This window comes from Ranitomeya imitator, chromosome 4, assembly GCF_032444005.1.
Source record: "Ranitomeya imitator isolate aRanImi1 chromosome 4, aRanImi1.pri, whole genome shotgun sequence".
In the NCBI taxonomy this organism is placed as follows: Eukaryota; Metazoa; Chordata; class Amphibia; order Anura; family Dendrobatidae; genus Ranitomeya; species Ranitomeya imitator.
Genome location: NC_091285.1, coordinates 410,754,233 through 410,777,707, shown reverse-complemented (window position 1 = coordinate 410,777,707; position 23,475 = coordinate 410,754,233). Strand labels below are relative to the sequence as shown.

At 42.0% G+C, this 23,475-nt stretch overlaps 1 protein-coding gene across 1 annotated transcript in view; it reads right to left on the bottom strand.

Annotated features, from left to right (window-relative positions):
* Positions 1-23,475, bottom strand: part of UBE2H (ubiquitin conjugating enzyme E2 H) — a 68,536-nt gene that overhangs the window by 16,180 nt on the left and 28,881 nt on the right. The window contains exons 2-3 of the mRNA XM_069765395.1: positions 13,838-13,914; positions 3,568-3,642 (exon numbers count right to left, since the gene is read on the bottom strand). Of these exons, the coding sequence (XP_069621496.1) occupies positions 3,568-3,642; positions 13,838-13,914 (152 nt within the window). The remainder of the gene's footprint in view (positions 1-3,567; positions 3,643-13,837; positions 13,915-23,475) is intronic.

The following is a 23,475-nucleotide window of genomic DNA, read 5'->3' as shown; positions in this document are numbered from 1 at the left end:
TATATATATACATACATACATACATACATACATACACACATATACACACATTCTACAAAATGCTATGCTTCGAATTAAGACTGCATGAATCTGTCCATGACTTGTTCACAATGTGACAAGTGTCTTTTAGATAACATACAGGGAAATTAAACTATAAAAAATTATAGTTTAAAGTTCATTTGTTTATGTCAAAAATGTGAAAATGGTCTTAAGGGTGAGAGTTGAAGGGGTTGTTCCCATTCTATGTGTGGTTGTTGCGACATGTGACTTTGGTGCCCAATCAGCGTTGGTGTCATTGTCCTCGCCATCTGTAGAATTGAAGATGAAGTCAGATCAGCTGCAGTCCAGAATTCCTCGTCATGTTCAATATGTCCGAAGGCAGGGACAGTGAAGCCAGCACTGACTGGGCGCTGGCGTCATGTGTAACAATAACCGCACTAAAGCCGAACGGGAGGGAAGTATAAGCTTTTATTTTATTGGGGCCAAGCATTGAGTATGAGAAGGAGCTGTTCAACTTCTTCAACCTTAGGATGAGTCATTAACATTTTTATTAATGGGAATATGGCCATGACGTTTCAGCAAGCAATGCAGTCCTGTCATCACTTACAAGCCAACAACTGAGACGCAAGATGATCATCACAAAACAGAGGTCCAGATACAGTACCAGGCACAGTGGTTCATGCGGAAGAACCGGGACCACTGTATTGTAATGATCAACTTAAGTCTCAGATTTAACTCCACATAAAAAGCATTGGAGGCTGATCCTGTGGATAAGAAGTAAATGTCACTGCTTTGAGGAAAACCTTAAATAGATTCATACAGACAGATGAAGAGGTAAAAGGAGGATAGAAAATAAGGGACAAATGTAAAAAAAAAAAAAAAAAAAAAAAAAAAAAAATCACACACACAACCCCCATCTCCAACTTGTCTTTTTGTTGATGACTCTTTTTTTCTTCATCATGCTCCTTCCACTTTCTATGATCCTGTTCTGTGCTTCCAAATCCCCCTAAACACAGGATTCAACCAAACCGCAGACAAGGCCATAGAATACAATGAGATCAACTCGAATGAAAGACAGGGTTTTAGATAAAAAAAAAAACAAAAAACCACAAACTGACTAAATTTGTATTCATTGTATTATATGGCCCCATTGCGGAATCGCACTAAAAATAGGATTCAGACTGAACACCCAAATGAACTACAGAAAGCCAGTGTGAACGAGGCCTTAGACACATTCACACTTGAAATACTTTTATGGAAAGATCTGCAGCTTTTAAATTGAGACCACTTCTAGAGCGGACTAAAAATATTGATGCAAAATACATCCGTGTGAACGAAGCCTTATTTTTTTCTTTTCAGAGTGAAGGTAGGTCCTGAAAGCCCAGACCCAAGAGTGGCAAATTATTGTAGTTCCGGTAGAAGGTTTCCTGCAGGTACAGAAAACCTTTAGAAGAGGTTGCTTTGATGAGGCATTTGGAAATAATCCAAATACCTAAACCGTGTATTTAGTAAGATTCGTCAAATCCTCAGCCAATGGCACAATGCCAAAAGCCTGTTAATTTACATGCTGCCTTTGATGGCATTGACCGTTCCTGCACAGAGCAGCATCAATAGGATCACACTCACACTGGCAGCCCAACAATGTTATGCTAGGAATCGGATATAATCATATTAAGTGCAGTGAATGCAGAAGGGCTGATCCCACATTTCTCTGGTTGCTAAGGAATCCATTATGTCAGCAATTACGTCACAGGTATTCCCTGTGTAGAGGGGGTTCAGAGACATGCAGGGGACAATGATTGTACAAATAACTGACCTAATGACCAAGTGCCATTAGATCGGTGGACCTGTATATGAGCACAACAGAAAAGATGGCACATATCTAACCTAACCCAGTAATGAGTAAAGTAAATTTAATAAAAACAAAACAAAACATCCTTTCGTCACACAAAAACCCAACATAAGACTGATGAACACATTTTGCTCAGGTGCACAAAAGGTCAAAGGGGTTGTCTACTACTAGGACAAACTGTTCTTGATCAAAAAATTTGGCCCCGATAAAATAAAGCCTATACTCTCCTTCTGTGCCAGTGCTGTTACCGTGGTGTCAGCACTCGCGAGGTGTTATGACACGCAACACCGATACCCAATTAGGCACCAGCATCGCTGTCTCAGTCTTCGGACAAATCAACGATGAAGATGAAGTCCGGGCTACAGCTATCTCCGACTTCCTCTTCCTGCTCAATTCAACAGGAGGCGGAGACAGTGACGACAGTGCCGATTGGGTGCCGGCGTCACAACACCACACGATAGTCCCAGGGAGAGCCAGTGCCGACACAGAGGGAAAGACGCCAGCATAGGAGGCAAGTACGGTTTTTTTTTTTAATTTTATCATGAACAAGCATGGGGTATGATAAGACGTTGTCCAAGTAGTGGACAACTTTAAAGAATAATAATCAGTTTTTATTTCATAAAGGCATAGTACATGTAAAGATATGATATATTACAAAGTTGCCTATCCAAGAAAATCAGCTTCTTTCTCTTTTTGGGTCACTATACTACCGGTCACTCTATTCTTGGGTAAAAATCTATTCAGTGAACACAATTTCCCATGACAAAAGATTCTATGGAGGCAGACGCTAGACGCAGACATTCTGCTGCAAACTGTGTCGATTACAGTTTTTCATAGAACTTTGAGCACCGTCATCTCTCTCCGTAATGGGAAAGTCTGTATTCACTGAAGACTAATCTTACCCATGAACTGAGATTGATAGCCCAGGTTCGGAAAAAGGCAATTTCTCTAATATTACAAACTTCGTGGGTGGGGGGGGGGAAAAAAATATTAAGGTGACGCATACTTTTCAATCATTATCCCAACAGCAGGGAAAACCAACTACTGGTCTTAGCGGTCTTCTACTTTACAGTCAGACAACACCTAAGGCCAGTCCTTATGATCACTGCACAGAGTGATGGTGAGCACTCCAATGGTGGAGATACATTTAACCGTTGAGGTTTGTTTTTTTCTGTTTTTTATTTTTTATTTTTATTTTTAAAGCCTTTCCTGATTTTAGAATAGTTTTAATCCTGGCACACCCTTTTAATACTTTCTCATCACTTAGAATGGAGGTGCATACTACACAGGCAATTACACCAAGCTGTCCTGTTATTATACATGCACAGAGGCAACTAAAAAGAAAAAAAAAAGTAAAAAGGGGGAATAAATGCAAAACCAAAAAGCATTCTTTCATGGCACAACAAAAAAACATGTTACAATGTACACATTAGGCACTGCTAGCATGGGGGGGGGGGGGGGGGGGGGGAGCAGGATTCATTTCAGTTCATTAAACCTTAAAGCAGAATGAGGAAAAAAAAATCCTCCTTTTTTCCTTGAAATGAGAGCTTGTAAATAATATCAGATTGTAAATGAGAAAAACTCATGTATGCCATAAACAGATGAAGCAAAAATGCATAAAACTAAGAAGTTAGAATAATTTGACATTCAAGCGCAGCTTTCCATGTTCTGGACAAAACATGACGAAACAGTTAAAAATGTTAAGCAATACCTACCTATAGAAGGAGACTTGAAAGGATATTTATCAGGGAGATCAACCCTAACTTTCCACACTCCACCTTCATATGGTGCTGCCATAGAGAAGAAAAGACCAAGTATGACTAAAGCTTTCCAAACACAAGGAAATGATGTGGGGCATAAACGATCTGTTCATGATGTCAAACAAAGAACATTTCAGAATTCATACACTGGGAGTGCTGGAGAACCTCAGTTTTTGTGAAGAAAAGTGTACATATCTGACCACCAGCCATTAAAGGCTTGCTCTAATCCATCTTCCAGCATGCACCAGTTTCCTGCCTCCTCAGAGGCGGTACTCTCCTTGAGATTGGAATTTCGATCCGGTGCCATGAGCTCTTCAATGCCGCCAGTAGGGGCAGCAATTTAATTAGTAATATCAGAAGATACTACATGCCTCATGTGTTCTAGTTTTTATGTAGAAAGCATTGTTCTATTTGATCTGTTACAATTTTACCATTTTCAGTTCCTAATGGAGAGAGACCCCTTATTAGATAAAAGCAGTTTGCTACCTCATGGAAAGGGTCCCACGCTAGCTATGAAGTCTGTGGTTTATAAACATCCGAACAATATTTGTCAGTATGGGAAAGTGATTCTTTTCATATGGTGATCCCAGATGGACGCCAGTGATGGGCTCATACAATTTGATGAAACTCTGCCAAGTATAATCTACATTTGTGCTCAAAACTTTACATACTTCGACAGAATTTTTGCTTTCTTGGCCTTTTTTTTTTTTTTCCAGAGAATATGACTGATGACACCAAAACTTTCTCCACTCAGTTAGTGGAAGCCTTTTATTGTCAAACTACTTTGTTTTTGCTTTTTAAATCATAATGACAACCCAAAACATGCAAGTGACACTAATCAAAAGTTAACATGTCCCATTTCTTAATACCGTTCAATAAATGGCTTCACCCAACCACTAACCATTAGTGGAGAAAAAGGTTTTGTGTTATTCATATTTTCTGAAGAAAAAAAAAAAAGACCAAGAAAGCAAAAATTCTGCCAGGGTATGCAAACGTTTGAGCACAACTGTATGTAGCAGTAATGCAGTTCAGAATTTAGTCAATGTTCACATATTTCATTTTTCTAGCAGGTGCTCGTAAATGTTATTTTTTATTTTGCAGACTTCACTGGTGCACTTTGCATTACCAGAATGTGGCTGGTTATTGATAAGATGAGTAAATTTGTCAGATTTGTAACTTGCAGTATAGTATACCTTAATGTATTTGCAGACAACCAGTAAACACTGCAGGTTAGACGCTGCGCTGTGTACTTCTGCAGTGTCCAGATGTTACAACATAGCAGATGGGATTTCAAGAAATCCCATCTTCACTATGCGTGCACCGACGGCGGCGGCTCACATGCAGAGACGAACATGCGGCGCGTCTTTCCAGACTGTAGTACGTCTATCTTGAGGAGACACGAGTCAGCAAGAGAAATGTCACCCATACAATGTATTAGACGCGGTGAATCCGCACGATTCAGTGAACACATGCGGTTCACCTGCATTCAATAGACGGTAGCGCTTTGGAAGCAGTGGAAATGCGCTGCGCCTAAAGCTCTGCCAATTCCTGATTGTCAGCACACACCCTCAGAGGATCTGTCACCAAATGTCACAATACAAACTACATGTATCAAACAAATCTCATAAGCCTGAAATTCGTCAGAAATTATGGCTGTATAATACGGATTTTAAAGGGGTTTACTAGGAACGCAGCTTTAAAGCCCATCAGAAATGTAGAGCTATTTTCTGGCCTTCAGCGTGTGGCGATGGGACCTGCAGCGCCACACTTCCTGTTATCTGTTCAAAGCCAAAGATTTCCTGTTTGTTCATTGAACTTGCTCAGCCAACAAGTATGCTCTGAATGGTGATGTCAAGGGGGCTTGCCCAGTGAGCCAAGGCAGTTATACATACATACACACACACACACACACACACACATATACACACACTCTTCAGATGAGTAGTAATACAGCAGTGAGCTGTAATGTATTCGCGCACTCTGAACTGCCCTGCACCATCTCTGTGTCCAGCAGATAAGATTGCTGCTCTCCATGAAGCCTGCAGTGCCTCTGCTCTCTCTCTATTTTAAGTATTTGATACTCTGCCGATTTTACAAGGTTTCCCACCTACAAAGAATGGAGAGGTCTAATTTTTATTGTAGGTACACTTCAACTTGGAGAAACAGAATCTTAAAAAAATAAAAAAAAATAAAAATAAAAAATCACATAATATTTTTACATAATTAAATAAGTATTTGATCGCCTAACAACCAATTAGAATTCTGGCTACCACAGACCTGTTAGTTTTTCTTTAAGAAGCCCTTCTACTCTGCACCCATTACCTGTATTAAAGGGAACCTGTCACCCCCAAAATCGAAGATGAGCCAAGCTCACCAGAATCAGGGGCTTATCTACAGCATTCTGGAAAGATGAGAAAAAGAGGTTAGATTATACTCACCCAGGGGCAGTCGCGGTCCGGCACCTCCTATCTTCATAGGATGACGTCCTCTTGTCTTCAGGCTGCAGCTCCGGCGCAGGCGTACTTTGTCTGTCCTGTTGAGGGCAGAACAAAGTACTGCAGTGCACAGGCTCCAGGGAAGCTCAGAGGCCCGGCGCCTGCACACTGCAGTACTTTGCTCTGCCCTTAACAGGGCAGACAAAGTACGCCTGCGCCGCAGCTGCAGCGTGAAGACAAGAAGAGGACATCATCCTATGAAGATAGGAGGCCCTGGACCACGACACCCATTGGACCAGACTGCCTCTGGGTGAGTATAATCTAACCTCTTTCTCATCTTTCAGGTAACATCGGGGGCATATCTACAGCATTACAGAATGCTGTACATAAGCCCCTGATGCTGGTGGGCTTAGCTCATCTACGATTTTGGGGGTGACAGGTTCCCTTTAATTGCACCTGTTTGAACTTGTTATCTCTATAAAAAGACACCTATCCACACAACCACTCCAACATGACCAAAGACAAAGAGCTGTCTAAGGACAGAAGGGACAAAGTTGTATACCTGCACAAAGCTGGGATGGGCTACAGGACAATATGCAAGCAGCTTGGTAAGAAGACAACCGTTTTCACAATTAATAGAAAATGGAAGAAACACATGATGGCTGTTAATCTTCTTTGGTCTTGGGTTCCATGCAAGATCTCGCCTCTTGGGGTAAGGAGAATTTTGAGAAAGGTCAGAAATCAACCCAGAACTACACAGGGGGACCTGGTCCATGACCTGAAGAGAGCTGGGACCAAAGTCTCAAACAATACCTTTAGTAACACACTACATCGTCATGGATTAAAATCCTGCAGGGTATGCAAGGTCTCCCTGCTCACAGCAGCACATGTCCAGGACCATTTGAAGTTCACATGACCTTCTCCCATGCCTGCTCTGGATCAGCCAGATGGTCATTTGCAGTCAGGGGAGACCAAAATAGAACTTCTTCGGTATCAACTACACTCTCTGGGTTTGGAGAAAGATGAATGCGTACAATCTCAAGAAAACCATCCTAACCGTGAAGCATGGTGGGGGAAGCCTCATACTTTAGGTCCGCTTTTCTGCAAAAGAGACAGGACGACTACACCATATTGAAGGGTGGATGGATGGGGTCATTTATTGCAAGATTCTGGCCACCAACCCCCTTCCCTCAGCCACGACCCATCTTCAATACTCTTACTGAGTCTTCCAGTATTATAATGACCCGAAACACAGCCAGGGCAACTAAGTAGTGGCTCCGTAAGAGGCATTCCAAGGTCCTGGAGTGGCCTATCCAGACTCCAGACCTGAACCCAATATAAAAATCTATCAAGGAAGCTGAAACTCCACGATGCCCAGCAACAGCCCCAAAACCTGAAAGCGCTGCAGAAGAGAGCCAAAATCCCTGTTACAGAGTATGCAAACTTGGTCAAGAACTACAGGAAACATCTGACTTCTGTAATTACAAACACAAGGTTTTTGTACAAAATATTACGTTCTGTTTTTCTATTGTATCAAATACTTAATTTCATGCAATAAAATGTAAATCAATTATTTTAAAATCAGTGATTTCCTGGATTTTTTTTAACATACTGTTTCTCACAGTTGAAGTGTACCTACGATAAAAATGATAGATCTCTCCATTCTTTGTAGGTGGGAAAACTTGCAAAATCGGTAGAGTATCAAATACTTATTTTCCCCACTGTATATGTATGTAGGGAAGGAGAGAAAAAGCCACAGAGGCACTGCAGGCTTCATGGAGAGCAGCAATATTAACTGCTGGACACAGGGTGGAGCAGGGCAATTTAGCGTGCGAGATTACACTATAGCTCACTATGCTACCCGTTTTCCACTTGGGAAATGTGTAGAGGCAAACAGTTGGTGAGCTGGCAGAAAGTTCAGGATGGGAACACTACACCCACAAAGATGGCTGTAAAAGTTAAAAAATAAAAGCGCAAGTGTGCGTGTCCTTCAAGAGGAGCATTTTAGGGACTGTTTCACAGACAAACAGCCCTTGAGTTCAAGTGTATTCAGCCTTCATCCACGCACCCAGATTAACAGCCGCAGCTTGTACAGAGCAGCATCAGATCTTAGTAACAGGAGGGGCACTGAGGAGCTGTCAGTCAGGCTAGGTGTGTGGGGTACAAAATAAAGGGAATCTGTCACCAGGTCTTTACTATGGAATGTGAGCATCATGAAGAAGGGGCAGAGTGCCCGATTTCAGCGGTGTCACTTACTGAACTCCGTGGCGCAGTTTTGATAAAATCCCTGTTTATTCTGCTGCAGGTGTAGCAGTGGTATGCTGTAGCATAGCTGCAGGTACCATATGCTTGAGATGTATATAACTCTACCAACATCACCGATTGTCAGCTTCCTGACAATGCACAGTATACATAAGAAGCTGCCAATCAGTGACTGGCCTGCACATGACACCTAGTCCAACTGTGAATCTCCTGCTGATAAAATACTAATTGTATTGGAACTATGCCAGACAGCCCAGTAAGTGACATCACTGGAATGGGGCTCTCTTGCTCTAGATTATGCTGCTCTCAGAATAAATAAAAACCTGTTGACAGATTCCCTTTAAAAGGATTATTCTCAACATCGATCTTCAGGAGGGCTTGTCTACGCCTCCCTTATGTCATTTTTCTTGTTAGTGGCAATTTGAGTTTGACTGTTTGCCAGTTTGGACCAACGGAATCATCACATTGCTGGCCCAAATGGTATGTTCTTTGATGCTGCATGTAGAAACCGCTTTGCCTCTGCAGAATTGGAGGAGCGAGGTGGCACTCAAGATAGTTTCAGAGCAGTGATTAAAAGCCTTATAGGAAAAAAGTTTGTAAGTACTTTGATCCTTGCCCAGTAGGGTAATCTCAGTTGATAAGCGTTCACAAGTGGCCGATAAGTGCAATGTACAGCTTTACCCACTTATGGTGGAGACAAATCCTTAAGGCTATGTGCACACGTTCAGGAAAGTTTGCTGAATATTCCTGAGCAAATCCGGACTACTTTTGCAGGAAATCCGCTCGCTTTTTTTGCGCTTTTTTTGCGGATTTTTCCGGAGATTCCCAATGCAATAATATAGCGGCAAGTCCACAAAATTAATGCTGCGTTTTTTTTGCCGGAAAAAATGCAACATGGGCACAAAAATTGTGGAATTCATAAAAAATTGATGTGATGCTTAATGTAAGCGTTTTTGCAACGGAAAACTGCCGAAAAAACACTAAAAATCCAGAATGTGTGCACATAGCCTTAAACTTTCATAAATTCAGCCATTCTGACAAGAATTTACAAGAGAATTACATCAGTCTCATCAGGTCTCAGACATATTTAAAGCAGGGCTGTGGAGTCTAAGCCAAACCTCTGACTCCAACTCAATTTCCATGACACCAACTCCACCAAAATGGGCTCTGACTCTACTCCACAGCCCTGATTTAAAGGAAATCTGAATTGAAGCTCAAAGCCCCCAAAACTGCTTAGCTTGTTGAAAGAGCAGCCAATTTGTACATTTATAAGATTGGTCACCCCATAATCCAAAACTTCCACATTATTGGTATGCAAATTAAGCTTTGGGCATGATCAGACATTTCCAGAGCCACTGCCTCCCCGACTATTCCCTGCCTAGCGCCACCTCCTTATGCTCAATTCCCCGCTCACAGGCTGTGTAGTCCAGCAAGTGAGCCATTAATTTAAATTAAAAAGCTTGCACTAATCAGGACTCGATAAAACCCCTGAGATTGATTTTTGCGGGAACTGAGACACCGCCAGGCTCATGGCTCCTCCATGAACAAATTAAAAGCTACCTCATCAAATTATCCAAACAGACTGACATCTACAGACAACTTACTCCCTTTGAGTCTGCGTGCCTGGGTGGGGACCCTCCGACACACACGGTATCATTATTATACAATATGTTTCAAGGGCACTAAATAACCCCAGATAACTCCACTATATTTTTTTCAAAATGGGAGAATGATCTAGGTAAACAACTATCACCGGAGGATCGCCACAAAAGCCTTCTCTTCACCTTTAGATCCTCTCTATGCTCAGACTACCAAGAGAGGCTATAGGCTCTTGTTTAGGTGGTACAGATGTCCATCAAGTGTCCATATTATTTACCCCACCACCCCATCTACTTGCTGGAGGTGCTGGGAGGATGAGGGGACATACTCGCATGTCTGGTGGTCCTGTCCACCTATACATGATTTTTGGGTCGACATTTTTGAACTTCACAATAAACTATCCTTCCACAAAATCCAACCTACAATGGAATTAGCCTTATTATCCATTTGTAACCTCTCCATTTCCAAATTCAAGAAAGGCCTGTTGAGACATCTAACGGCGGCGCGTAACCTGATTCCCCGCTACTGGAAGCAATCTAAATCTCCTTCGCGCTCTGATTTCATAATGGAACTCAATCACATCTTTAGAATGGAGCAACTGATTGGTCAAGACACTGGAACCTCGGACAAGGTGTTTAGGGTTTGGTCTCCTTGGATCGCCTTTAGGGAAACTGAAGAGCTAAATAACTGGTTACACTAAATAACCAGCCCAGTGCACTAGAAACCCATACTCACCATTTATCCTGATAATGGGACTAATATTGTATCACCACGAAAAACTAGACTCCAGTTCACTTGGACCAGAAACCAGATTCTTATTCCCTACCTACCACACCCACATCTTCTCCATCCCACCCCTACACCCCCCTTTTTTTTTTTTCTTCTCTTTCTCTCTTCATCTTCTCTTCTTTCTTTTGACTACTCGTCTTCTCCTTTCATAACCTAGGTCACTCAGAGTCTCCTATAGGAGTTTGGTACTGTGGAGAACCTAGTCATCACTACTCCCTTTTAATAAATAAATAATATCTTCGAACTCATAAAAGTGGAGTAGCGGGGGCTAGGGGATTGTAATGTCTACAAACCCACATTACAATCATCAATAAATTCTTAATGTACTAAATGTAGTATGTCCATGTTCATAGGACTAAAACTATAACCAGTTTACAATACCCCGACCCCCTTTTCTTTTTTTCTTTATACTCTCTTTGTTGAGACAGTTAAATTTTATTATAATATTGCAAGAGTGACAAATATTAGATAATCATTATTTGAATCACAATGTATATCTTGCATCTTTGTATGTGTTTATAAATGCAAATTATTACTGTGATTCTCATGTTTCTTCATAAACAACTCAATAAACCTGATTTACAAAAAAGCTTGCAAAAAAAAAAGCAGTGAATAGAGCAGGGGAAACAAGGGGTTCGTGAAGCACCCTGATCACGCCCAGAGCACTAAAGTTTAATTGCGTATGGATTAAAGTGTGGATTTTGTTGGTCATGCAGCAGTGGAGTTTATAGATGTTCGAATTGGCTTATCTGTCAATGATTAACATGACAAGTATTTTTTTTTTTGGGGGGGGGGTTTCCGGGAGGATGTGCTGGATTGTAATGCCCAATTTCTTTTAGTAACACATGCAATTTGCATTGTGAAATATGAGGACCAATTAATTTTAAACATGGGCAAAAATACTGACCTTGGTAACACTGTCTAAGGCAGTAGAACATATCCTGAGTAGAACAATTTTCATGTTTATTGGCAGATAAAAACAGATATGTTTGGGGCAACGGCATTTATGACACCTTCACATTACAAGCAGTTAAGACTTATGAAAATTTGTTGGCTTTTATCTCCCCAATGATTAAGGCTGGAATCAGATTTTGTATTTTTCTTGATGCAGTTTTCTGAGGCAAAAACCAAAATATCTCTATTGTATTCAATCGGCTTTAAGAAACTGCATTCATAACTCCTATAAGGGGCTATAAAAATAATAGGACTTAGGGTACCGTCACACAGTGGCATTTTGATCGCTACGACGGCACGATCCGTGACGCTCCAGCATCGTAACAATATCGCTCCAGCATCGTAGACTGCTGTCACACTTTGCAATGTACGACGCTGGAGCGATAATTTCATGACGTATGTGCGATGTAGAAGCCGTTGGTTACTATGCGCACATCGTATACAATATCGTGCACACCTTTGTTACACGATGTGATCATGCCACCGCAGCGGGACACTAGACGACGAAAGAAAGTTTCAAACGATCTGCTACGACGTACGATTCTCAGCGGGGTCCCTGATCGCAGGAGCGTGTCAGACACAGCGAGATCGCTGGAACGTCACAAATCGTGCCGTCGTAGCGATCAAAATGCCACTGTGTAACGGTACCCTTACATTCAGTGTACTAGAACAATATGACAACACTAGCCTAAATCAGAAGCCCATTTCATTTTTAGTGATTGTCATCTCAAATAGTCTCTATATTATGGATTCAAGTGTGACAAATTACAATTCAGAAGTGACAAACAATACGGCTGAAGTTGCTTTAGTAACATTTAACTAATGATCAGTGTTACACCATTTTGTTTGGAATCACACTTTAAATCCTAGGTGCAGTGCCGGCATGACAAACGCAGACCTTAGGTGCTCTGCTAATAAAGGTGTAAAACAAAAAGGAATATGCACTGAACACAAACTTGATAAAGGGTCAGGAAAATCTTTTGAAAAAGCCAAAATGTCAATTTTTTTTTTAAACCATCAACAAAAACTTGTAGTTTTTTCCAAGTTTAGGTTGCAGTGACCCTGTCCTATTGACACTGCAGAAACTAGGAAACTGACCAGTATAGACTATTGTATGTTTTGGCCCTAGAAAACTTTTTAGACTTTGGAATCCAGATTACACAAAGTTTCTGTTTTCTACTTTTAACAGATGGCAAATGTTTTCCTATAACTGCAAAGTCGCTATTCAAGAGGACCGGTCACTTGTGAATAGATTAAAAAAAAAAAAAAAAAAAATCCATAATATCCTATATTAGAAAGAAAAAATGGGCACACCTTATTACCGAACAGCACATTTTCCCTAGATCATTTTACAGTCAGGACAGGCAAGAGAAAGGTATCTAAACATAACATTGGTACGCATCATTGACTTCATTTTTAGCCAGCACTTAAAAGCCTTTCTAAAGAGACAATTTTATTTTTCCAATAGATTTTTTTTAGTGGCAGTGTCCCATGAAGTGTCACCCTTGTGAATGCACTCTCGATCCTCAACACTTCCAATTACATCACATTAAGATGCCCATGATTCTTAGCAGCTTTCGAACATGTCAGCAATGACGTCTGAGCCAAGGCCTAGGCTCCCCTTTCCCCAAACGAGAATGCATAAAGAGCCCTGCTCATACTGCCGACATTGCATTCCTAGATGCCAGAAGTGGGTTCACAGAAAAATTGAAAAGCAAGACTCAGAGCGCTAGTAATACTCTGTGTTGAATAGTATCCGTGTCATTGGAATTGGTATACGCTGAGAGTACCAAAGAAGCCATGTTTGTCTCCCTGCCACTTATCTTCTGAGAGATGCATGCAGAGCAATGTCACCAGGCTCCCTGAGTAGTTATGTAGGAGTCAAGTCTGGTCTGCACGGTTAGAAGACTAAGACAAATGTATAGAAATCAGTAACATTTCAGAGGATTTACATAGAAGAAATTCGTATAAAAGATCTAAAAACCAACTGGCTGACAGGTTCCTTTTAATTGAGGAATAATTTTCTGTGGCAACCAGCACATATAGCTTTAACAGCGAAAAGGGAACCTGGTGGCATAATTTCTTGAAGATTCAGATTATCCAAGTCCCTGAACAGCATTACCTCGACGGCAGAGCCAAGATTATACCTGGAAGAAGGGTTTGATGAACGTGATCGTAATACTTACTTCCTTGTGGTCCATAAAACTTCACTATAAATTCATTTAGACCTCCTAGGATTGTGACTTCATGTTTGCTTTCAATACTAAAAGCAGTATGTCAAGGACAACAACACGAAGATGGATTATACATAAAATACCAAGACGAGGCACTGTTGATGTGTGCTTTTGATCACAGTACTTTAAGAGGAATACATCACCTATTTTTTTTAAAGTGACTGTCAGCACAGAATGACTGTTCAAAACCAGTACAGGCGCTTGGTGCTCTATGGCAGGGTCAATCACATATATTCCTTCAACCTGCTTGGTTTCCAGCCATCTCCATTCTTTATGGCCTTATGAAGCCTGAGCTGTCAAAGAAGAGCAGCGGGGATGGAGATAGAGGGAAAACAAGCAGATGGGAAGGTGAATATAAACGATTGGCTCCGCCAAGAAGCACCGAGCGTAAGGACTTGGTTTGAACAGTCATTCTGTACTGACAGTCTTATCCAATTAAATCCAGATACTTATTTTATTTATTTTTTAGTTCCAAATTGTATGCATCTTTGTATTCCATTTGCTGTACATGATTATGGGGCAGCCATCTTGTCGTAGCTAGATGAGAACTTTGAGCTGCGTTATGGTAACCACATAGCCAACAGGAACCAGCAGATTGGAGATATTCATTGTCTTCTATGAGAGTCTCCTAGGCATACTCTGGTCCTATTTGCCCAAGTAAAGGGTAAAAAAAAAAAAAAAAAAAGAAGAAGAGGCAAGGGTCTCCCAGATGTTGGTACTAATACTAGAGATCTGAGTGAGCAATCAAGCTGAAAATTGTTTTAAGACCTCAATGAGCAGGGATAAAAAATACTTAGGAGCTCAGGAACAACTATACATTGCAATGTGTAACTAAAGCATGCGCCCTGGCTGTTATACAGGCTGATCTACAATGGTGGGGACGGTCAATAATATGATTGTTCTGTCCCTGTACATTATCCGGTTATTGCCAGCGTATGTCCTGTTTCTCAGCAGCGCAACAAGTCTGAATGATTTTTTTTGCCAGCATAACTGATACAATCACCAAGCGTTTTGACCTTTTATCAGTTGATTGCTGGTAGGTTTAGATGGGGAGAGGGCAGACACTTGGGAATGAGATTTCTTACAATGGCTCATTCACACAATCTACTCAGAGATGTCACCCAAGCTATGTACCATTGAAAACGCCTTAGTAACTACCAATGAGCCATGTCTATAATAGCGAATTTTAAAGAATTCTGGCAACTGAAAATAAGTTGCTAAAGAGCGTATGCCTTTAAGTTTCAGTAAAGACTATTTATAAATAGTTGTTGTAATTACTTTGAAGATGTATGCAGGATGTCCTGTAGAATATTCTGTGTAGAGATCGCCTCTTCTAATATTACAAATAGGCACACTTTGTTAGAGATGCTCACATTGACAACTCTCCACATTCAGCCTTTCGTAGGTTGTATTTCTAAATCTAGCGATAAGACTAAATTGTTCCTACCATGCATTACTCCAGGCAAGCACCCAACCGGTCTTCTCACACATCAAGGCCACCATACAGGAATCACGGAGCCAGGCACATTATGTCCTCTTACAGATATCCACCATGCAGAAATCAAAGCCAGGCACACAATGTTCACTTACACACATAGAAGTCTTGTCACAAGTGAAAAATCTATTCCAGGAATCTGCACTGCCGTCATTACATGACAGCTTGTATTTTCTGCTAGAAGACATACAACATCAGCTAAAAATACAAAAGTAAACAAGACGGAGTACTAGCCTCTAACACTACAGCCAAATGCCCTGGTGTCCATACCAGAGCATGAAAGACCATATCACATACAGGTGTGTCTCACAAAATTAGAATATCATCAAAAAGTTACATTTCAGTTCCTCAATACAAAAAGTGAAACTCATTACAGTCATTACAAACAGAGTGATCTATTTCAAGCGTTTATTTCTGTTTAAGTTGATTATGGCTTACATCCAATGAGAACCCAAAAGTCATTATCTCCGTAAATTAGGATAAAAAAAAACCTAGAAAGGCTTCCTAAGCGTTTAAAAGGGTCCCTTAGTCTGTTTCAGTAGGCTCCACAATCATGGGGAAGACTGCTGACTTAGATGCCCAGAAGGCAGTTAGTGACACACTCCACAGGAGGGAAGCCACAAAAGGTCAATGCTAAAGAAGCTGACTGTTTAGAGTGCTGTATCCAAGCATATTAATGGAAAGTTGAGTGGAAGGAAAAAGTGTGGTAGAAAAAGGTGCACAAGAAACTGGGATAACTGGAACCTTGAAAGGATTGTTAAGGCAGAAAATGGAAGTCTGCAGGCTCCGAGTGGTATAGGTATGTAGGGGACTTGGCTCCGACTAAAGTCAAATCTACAGTATAGCTTTTAGTTGACTATAATCTATGACACAGTCAAGGCCGAAAGTGTTGGCACCCTTGAAGTTGTTCCAGAAAATTATTGCAATTACATATGTTTTGCTATACATGCTTATTTCCTTTGTGTGTACAGCAAAAAAAAAAGCCAAATTGGACAATTTTATGCAAAACCCAACAAAATGGCCCAGACAAAGTTGTTGGCACCTTCAACTTAATATTTGCTTGCATACCCTTTGGAATAAATAACCACAATCTCTTCCTATAACCACCAACACCTCTCAACTGGACTTTTGGACCACTTCTGCAAACCGCCCCAGGTCCCTCATAATCGAAGTGTGCCTTCTTCCAACAGCAACTTTAAGAGCTCCCCAGTGATCAATAGGATGTAGATCCAATCTTATTACTAGCCACTTCTGAACTCTCCAGAGCTTAGTTTACATTCTTTTATGGGTGATTCTTGAAGTATATTTGGGGTTATTGTGCTGCTGGAAGATCCATGACCTAGGACACAAACCCAGCTTTCTGACATTGAGCACTACATCGAAACCAAAAATCCTTTGGTAATATTCAAGGTTTCATGATGCTTACACACTCAGTGCCAGAGGCAGCAAAACATCTTTGAAACTCCACCATATTTGACTGTAGGTACTGTGTTCTTTTCTTTGTAGGCCTCTTTCAGTTTTCAGTAAACTGTAAATGATGTACTTTACCAAAAAGCTCTATCTTGGTCTCATAGGTGCACAAGACTCTCAAAAGCATTCTGGCTTACTCATACATTTTGGCAAACTGTAAACTAGCTTTTTATGTATGTTAGCAGTGGAGTCCTCCTGGGTCTCCTGCCAGAGAGTTTAATTTCATTCAAATGCCAAAGGATAGTTTGTGCTGACACTGATGCACCTAAAGCCCGCAGGACACCTGGTCATGTAGGAAGAGGCACACAGCTAGACACAGGTTAGGCACATCCCTGCTGTGTGCTTAGAGGCCAAATAGAGGAGTCCCTCCACACTAAGGAGCCACAGGGACTATGGACATTAGTGCCATAAAACGGCATTCAACAGTGCAAGCACGTACTTTTCCTCATATAGAAAATGTATGAAATCTGAGGTACACTATGGCAGAATGCGACAAGCTCCAAGAGTGAGTTAGGCTACTTTCACACTTCCGTCTTTATTGATCCATCACAATGCGTCATTTTGGGGAAAAAACGCATCCTGCAAATGCGCCCGCAGGATGCGTTTTTTTTCCCATAGACTTGTATTGCTGACGGATCGTGACGTATGGCCATAGCATCGTGACGTATGGCCATAGCATTGTGACGTATGGCCATACTTTGCGTCCATCGTGCACTGGATGTGTCGTGTTTTGGCGTACCGTCATATCGAAAAAAATGTTCAAGGGAATGTTTTTTCGTACGTCGGGTCCTGCAATTCCTACCGCGCATGCGCAGCTGGAACACCATCCCCTCCTCCCCGGGACTTTAGAATGGGCAGCGGATGTGTTGAAAAACTACATTTGCTGCCCACGTTGTGCCGAATTTTCACAACGTCCGTCGGTACCGATGCTTAGCGACGGCCGCGTACCGACGGAAATGTGAAAGAAGCCTTAAGCTGCTTTTCCCGGGGGAATCTGCAACAGTATTGAGCGAATTGAGGCTGTTAATGTATGTGATTACGTGACTAGGACAGTTTTCCCTTTAAAAATTAAAAAAAAAAAAAAAACACCTTTCGAGCTGCTCTGTTTGCAGTCATTGACAAATTTTACGGTAAGGAAAAAGGTCTTGAAAAATAAGAATTGTTAGAGAAGATATATTGAGTAATACGATTAGAGCTTTATATGAGTGTTTCCAATAAATGCCTGACAGGTGCATGTGCTACCTCTGGGACTTATCAGAAAAGAAATCTGGTGACTCTGTTGGCCCACTCCCAGCTGCCACAATTGCCAGGCAGTTCAATGTCCACAGTCGCATGTTTAGTGTCCTAGTAATCACTGTTCTTGATGTTATTGGTGTGTATAGAGATCTGACAGCTGCCATTTCGCAGGCGGTGCCATCTTGGAGGAGGAAACTTTTCTTCTCCAGCAAGATGGCGCTGCTGGCACAATGGCAGTTGTCAGATCCACACCCACACTGATATAGCCGCTACAGTGCAGGCACCATTTTCAAATTGATATTTTTTTGTACTTGCTCATTAACGGATTACTAGGACACTAAACATGCAATTATATTGAAGTTAATGGTAAAAGGCTAGAGAAGCAGTTCTTTGTTCTTATAGTGCAACAACCAAAGATGTCAATCTACAAAGACAAATACAATTCACAGTGGTTCTAGAACTCTGTATAACTAGCCATGAGGTTGGGACCATACAAAGCCTCAAGGACACATGGCTTCTGTGCCCTGTGTAGTAATGAGACTGCACCCTGTGATTGCCTTTTATGTAGAGCTGGTAATGTAAACTGCATATACTGTAGGCTCATCCACCTGTGAAAAATCGGATACAGCAACAGAACAGTGGTACATTTTTCACAATAAAATAGGGACATTCATGGTGTTTGCAAGTTCATCAATCCTTTATGCTAAAACACCATTTTGTACCCGTGCCAAATATAAAAACGAGAAAAAAAAAAATCGTAATAAGCACTTACCCAACACAGGCCACAGCCCTCTTAACCCCATGACCCAGCCTATTTTGACCTTAAAGACCTTGCCGTTTTTTGCAATTCTGACCAGTGTCCCTTTATGAGGCAATAACTCAGGAACGCTTCAATGGATCCTAGCGGTTCTGAGATTGTTTTTTCGTGACATATTGGGCTTCATGTTAGTGGTAAATTTAGGTCAATAAATTCTGTGTTTATTTGTGATAAAAATGGAAATTTGGCGAAAATTTCAAAAATTTCGCAATTTTCACATTTTGAATTTTTATTCTGTTAAACCAGAGAGTTATGTGACACAAAATAGTTAATAAATAACATTTCCCACATGTATACTTTACATCAGCACAATTTTGGAAACAAAATTTTTTTTTTTGCTAGGAAGTTATAAGGGTTCAAATTTGACCAGCGATTTCTCATTTTTACAACGAAATTTACAAAACCATTATTTTTAGGGACCACCTCACATTTGAAGTCAGATTGAGGGGTCTATATGGCTGAAAATACCCAAAAGTGACACCATTCTAAAAACTGCACAAAACCACATTCAAGAAGTTTATTAACCCTTCAGGTGCTTCACAGCAGCAGAAGCAACATGGAAGGAAAAAATGAACATTTAACTTTTTAGTCACAAAAATGATCTTTCAGCAATAATTTTTTTTATTTTCCCAATGGTAAAAGGAGAAACTGAACCACGAAAGTTGTTGTCCAATTTGTCCTGAGTACGCTGATACCTCATATGTGGGGGTAAACCACTGTTTGGGCGCACGGCAGGGCTTGGAAGGGAAGAAGCGCCCTTTGACTTTTTGAATGAAAAATTGGCTGCACTCTTTAGCGGACACCATGTCACATTTGGAGAGCCCCCGTGTGCCTAAAAATTGGAGCTCCCCCACAAGTGACCCCATTTTGGAAACTAGACGCACCAAGGAATTTATCTAGATGCATAGTGAGCACTTTAAACCCCAAGGTGCTTCACAAATTGATCCGTAAAAATGAAAAAGTACTTTTTTTTTTTCACAAAAAAATTCTTTTAGCCTCAATTTTTTCATTTTCACATGGGCAACAGGATAAAATGGATCCTAAGATTTGTTGGGCAATTTCTCCTGAGTACACCGATACCTCACATGTGGGGGTAAACCACTGTTTGGGCACACGGCAGGGCTCGGAAGGGAAGGAGCGCCATTTGACTTTTTGAATGAAAAATTATCTCCATCGTTAGCGGACACCATGTCGCATTTGGAGAGACCCTGTGTGCCTAAACATTGGAGCTCCCCCACAAATGACCCCATTTTGGAAACTGGACCCCCCAAGGAACTTATCTAGATGCCTAGTGAGCACTTTAAACCCCCAGGTGCTTCGCAGAAGTTTATAACGCAGAGCCATGAAAATAAAAAATATTTTTTCTTTCCTCAAAAATGATTTTTTAGCCTGGAATTTCCTATTTTGCCAACGGTAATAGGAGAAATTGGACCATAAATGTTGTTGTCCAGTTTGTCTTCAGTACGCAGATACCCCATATGTGGGGGTAAACCACTGTTTGGGCGCACGGCAGGGCTCGGAAGGGAAGGCACGCCATTTGGCTTTTTAAATGGAAAATTAGCTCCAATCATTAGCGGACACCATGTCACGTTTGGAGAGCCCATGTGCCTAAACATTGGAGATCCCCCACAAATGACCCCATTTTGGAAACTAGACCCCCAAAGAAACTAATCTAGATGTGTGGTGAGCACTTTGAACCCTCAAGTGCTTCACAGAAGTTTATAACGCAGAGCCATGAAAATAAAAAAAAAAAAATCTCTTTTCTCAAAAATGATTTTTTAGCCTGCAATTTTTTATTTTCCCAAGGGTAACAGGAGAAATTCGACCCCAATATTTGTTGTCCAGTTTCTCCTGAGTACGGTGATACCCCATATGTGGGGGTAAACTACTGTTTGGGCACACGTCGGGGCTCAGAAGGGAAGTAGTGACTTTTGAAATGCAGACTTTGATGGAATGGTCTGCGGGCGTCACGTTGCGTTTGCAGAGCCCCTGGTGTGCCTAAAAAGTAGAAACCCCCCACAAGTGACCCCATTTTGGAAACTAGACCCCCCAAGGAACTTATCTAGATATGTGGTGAGCACTTTGAACCCCCAAGTGCTTCACAGAAGTTTACAACGCAGAGCCGTGAAAATAAAAAATCATTTTTCTTTCCTCAAAAATGATGTTTTAGCAAGCAATTTTTTATTTTCTCAAGGGTAACAGGAGAAATTGGACCCCAGTAATTGTTGCGCAGTTTGTCCTGACTATGCTGGTACCCCATATGTGGGGGTAAACCACTGTTTGGGCACACGTCGGGGCTCGGAAGGGAGGGAGCACCATTTGACTTTTTGAATAAAAGATTGGCTGGAATCAATGGTCGCGCCATGTTGCGTTTGGAGACCCCCTGATGTGCCGTAACAGTGGAAACCCCTCAATTCTAACGCCAACACACCCCTAACCCTTATCCCAACTGTAGCCGTAACCCTAACCACAACCCTAACCCCAACACACCCCTAACCCTAACCACAACCCTAATTCCAACCCAACCCTAAAGCTATGTGCCCACGTTGCGGATTCGTGTGAGATTTTTCCACACCATTTTTGAAAAATCCGCAGGTAAAAGGCACTACGTTTTACCTGCGGATTTACCGCGGATTTCCAGTGTTTTTTGTGCGGATTTCACCTGCGGATTCCTATTGAGGATCAGGTGTAAAACGCTGCGGAATCCGCACAAAGAATTGACATGCTGCGGAAAATACAACGCAGCGTTTCCGCGCGGTATTTTCCGCACCATGGGCACAGCGAATTTGGTTTTCCATATGTTTACATGGTACTGTATACCTGATGGAACACTGCTGCGGATCCGCAGCGGCCAATCTGCTGCAGATCCGCAGCCAAATCCGCACCGTGTGCACATAGCCTAATTCTAAAGGTATGTGCACACGCTGCGGAAAACGCTGCGGATCCGCAGCAGTTTCCCATGAGTTTACATTTCAATGTAAACCTATGGGAAACAAAAATCGCTGTACACATGCTGCGGAAAAACTGCACGGAAACGCAGCGGTTTACATTCCGCAGCATGTCACTTCTTTCTGCGGATTCCACAGCGGTTTTACAACTGCTCCAATAGAAAATCGCAGTTGTAAAACCGCAGTGAAATGCGCAGAAAAACCGCGGTAAACCCGCGATAAATCCAGGGTGGTTTAGCACTGCGGATTTATCAAATCCGCTGCGGAAAAATCCACAGAGGACCAGAATACGTGTGCACATACCATACCCTAACCCTACCCCTAACCCTAGTTCTAACTCCAACCTTAGTGGAAAAAAATTCTTTATTTTATTATTGTCCCTACCTATGGGGGACAAAGGGGGGGGGGGGTGGTCATTTACTGTTTTTTTTATTTTGATCACTGCGATAAAACCTATCACAGTGATCAAAATTCACATTGGAACGAATCTGCCGGCCGGCAGATTCGGCGGGCGCACTGCGCATGCGCCCGCCATTTTGGAACATGGCGGCGCCCAGGAAAGAAGACGGATGGACCCCGGGAGGCTAGGTAATTATAAGGGGTGGGGTGGGGGGGGGTGGGGGAGGAGATCAGGGCACGGGGGGTGGATCGGAGCATGGGGGGGTGGATCGGTGTGCGGGGGGGGTGGATCGGTGTGCAAAGGGGGTGGGGACAGGAGGAAGGGGGAGCAGACAAGAGGACGGGGGAGCGGAGCACAGGACGGAGGGGAGCGGACCACAGATCGGAGGGCTGGGGGGGCGATCGGTGGGGTGGGGGCACAAAAGTGTTTCCAGCCATGGCCGATGATATTGCAGCATCGGCCATGGCTGGATTGTAATATTTCACCAGTTTTTTAGGTGAAATATTACAAATCGCTCTGATTGGCAGTTTCACTTTCAACAGCCAGAGCGATCGTAGCCCCCCTGGGCTAAAATACCACTCCCCCTGTCCCTGCAGATCGGGTGAAATGGGAGTTAACCCTTTCACCGGATCTGCAGGGATGCGATCATTCTGTGACACAGCATATGCGTCACAGGTCGGATTGGCACCGACTTTCATGACGCATACGCTGTGTCACAGGTCGGGAAGGGGTTAAAAGGCGTGAAACAAATACATGTACATTATATGGCATCCTTCGTGTTCCATGTTCCACAAATGTATAGAAAGGGATCATTTATTAAAATTGTGTGATATTTGACACATTCTCCTGCTCCTCTCCAAAATTGTGAAGTGTACTTAAAGTATACATAAAGTCCCTAACTGCAGTAACACTTCTGGCAACCTGCAGGAGGCACACACCACTGACAAAACATACTTATTAAACGACTCGTGCCCTGTAAAGGCAACCTTTCAGGACCCACATGCCTTCCAACCCAGCAGCATTTACTTATGTAAATTCCTTGCCTAACCAAACCGTATAAAATTAGGTTTAAAAAAAAAAAAAAAAAACACATTTATAATATCCCAGTTTCCTATGCCAATCAGGGCTTTGACTGGTCGATGGGCCTTAATGTCCACAGACTAATTAACCCTCTTTACATATCACGCCCCTGTGGGTTTGATAATTTGCAGGAGCAGGTGTCAT